Consider the following 1,567-nt stretch of genomic DNA (forward strand, 5'->3'; position numbering starts at 1 on the left):
GTTATTTGCTTCAACACCTGATGCCAATGATCAGATTTTTTCACTAGCCTTTTGTGTTGTGGATGAGAATGATTCCTCATGGACCTGGTTTTGCAACCAATTGAAGAGAGTTATAGGTGGCCGGAATGAGGTTGTCATAGTATCTGTAGGCATAAAAGTATATGCAAAGCTATAGAGATAGTATTTCTCAACGTTTTACATTGCATGTGCCTTGTTCATTTACTTAGGAACCTCAAGTTGAAGTATAAGAAAATAGTGGATACTGTATTTCATGCATGTGGGAAGACATATAATATTGTAGACTTTGAACACGAAATGCGTTTGTTGGAATCTTCTGCCCCTGGTATACGTGAGGAGCTTGAATCCATTGGTTTTGCTAAGTGGTCTCGTGCCTACTCACCACGTATGCAATATAATGTCATGACCACTAATATATCTAAGAGTTTAAATTCTGCTATGTTGAAGGCTAGGGAGTTACCAATATGTTCAATGCTTGAGGTTTTGCGAATGATGTTGCAAAGATGGTTTTTTGGACGAAGAAATGAAGTTGATTATCAAGTTACTGATTTTACTGAAACCATTGAAGGTATATTAAGGGATCAGATTGAACATATCCAATCAATGAAGGTATGGTCATTTTAACTATTCTTATGTATGTTTAATATACATCTCCATATTTCATATATACATTATATATGACTCTTATATTTCTGCATTGTAGGTTAGTCTGGTTAATAATATGAAATACCAGGTCATATATGGAACTTTCCAATATGTGATTTACTTACCTACGAAGGTTTGTAGTTGTAGGATGTGGGATATATTGGAAATATCTTGTGCGCATGCATGTGCTGTTTTTACCATGAAACATTTATCATTTAAGTCATATGTCTCCCCCTTCTACTTGAATAGCACTTTGAGTTCAATATATAGAGGCCTAATAAATCCCTTAGGCGATCATCGTCAATGGTAAATACCTGATGATAGTATGTCCATTGTCATCCTTCCCCCTAATGTAAAATATGATGTTGGTTGACCGAAGTAGATTAGAATTCCAACAAGAATGGAGTTCAAGAGACGTATTAAATGTGGCCGTTGTGGACGTGTTGGTCATAATCGCAAGAAATGCAAGTTTTCCTTATTGAACTAGATTATTTTTCATTTATTATGTTTTATACTTATAATTGATTTTTTTGTATTGTAATGTTGTTAAAATTTTAATTTTAATTATAAATGTTTCCTAAGTTTTCGTTACTTTTATGTTTCTATATACTTCATACACTAGAACAAATATAGGCTTTAATGTCGCTTGGGAAAAATGAAAAAAGACCATTGGTGTCGGTTTTGAAAAAGCGGATCTTTAATGTCGGTTCTCCACCGACATTAAAGACAAAGCTTTAATGTCGGTTTTAAAACGACATTAAAGGTCCGCCATTTTGAAAACCGACATTAAAGGTCCATTTAAATTTTAATTTTAATATTTTTATTTTTTGAATAAATTAGACACTTTAATGTCGGTTTTCCACCGACATTAAAGGTCCATTTAATTTTTTTTTTAATAATTTTT

At 32.9% G+C, this 1,567-nt stretch overlaps 1 protein-coding gene across 1 annotated transcript; it reads left to right on the top strand.

The window, feature by feature from the left end:
- Positions 1 to 315: 315 nt before the first annotated feature.
- Positions 316 to 1,150, top strand: LOC107992162 (uncharacterized). The gene is made up of 3 exons (XM_017047903.2): positions 316 to 627; positions 722 to 796; positions 1,046 to 1,150. The coding sequence occupies exons 1-3, from the start codon at positions 316 to 318 to the stop codon at positions 1,148 to 1,150; spliced, it is 492 nt and encodes a 163-aa protein (XP_016903392.2).
- Positions 1,151 to 1,567: the final 417 nt, after the last annotated feature.

Source organism: Cucumis melo, chromosome 4 (assembly GCF_025177605.1).
Source record: "Cucumis melo cultivar AY chromosome 4, USDA_Cmelo_AY_1.0, whole genome shotgun sequence".
NCBI lineage: Eukaryota > Viridiplantae > Streptophyta > Magnoliopsida > Cucurbitales > Cucurbitaceae > Cucumis > Cucumis melo.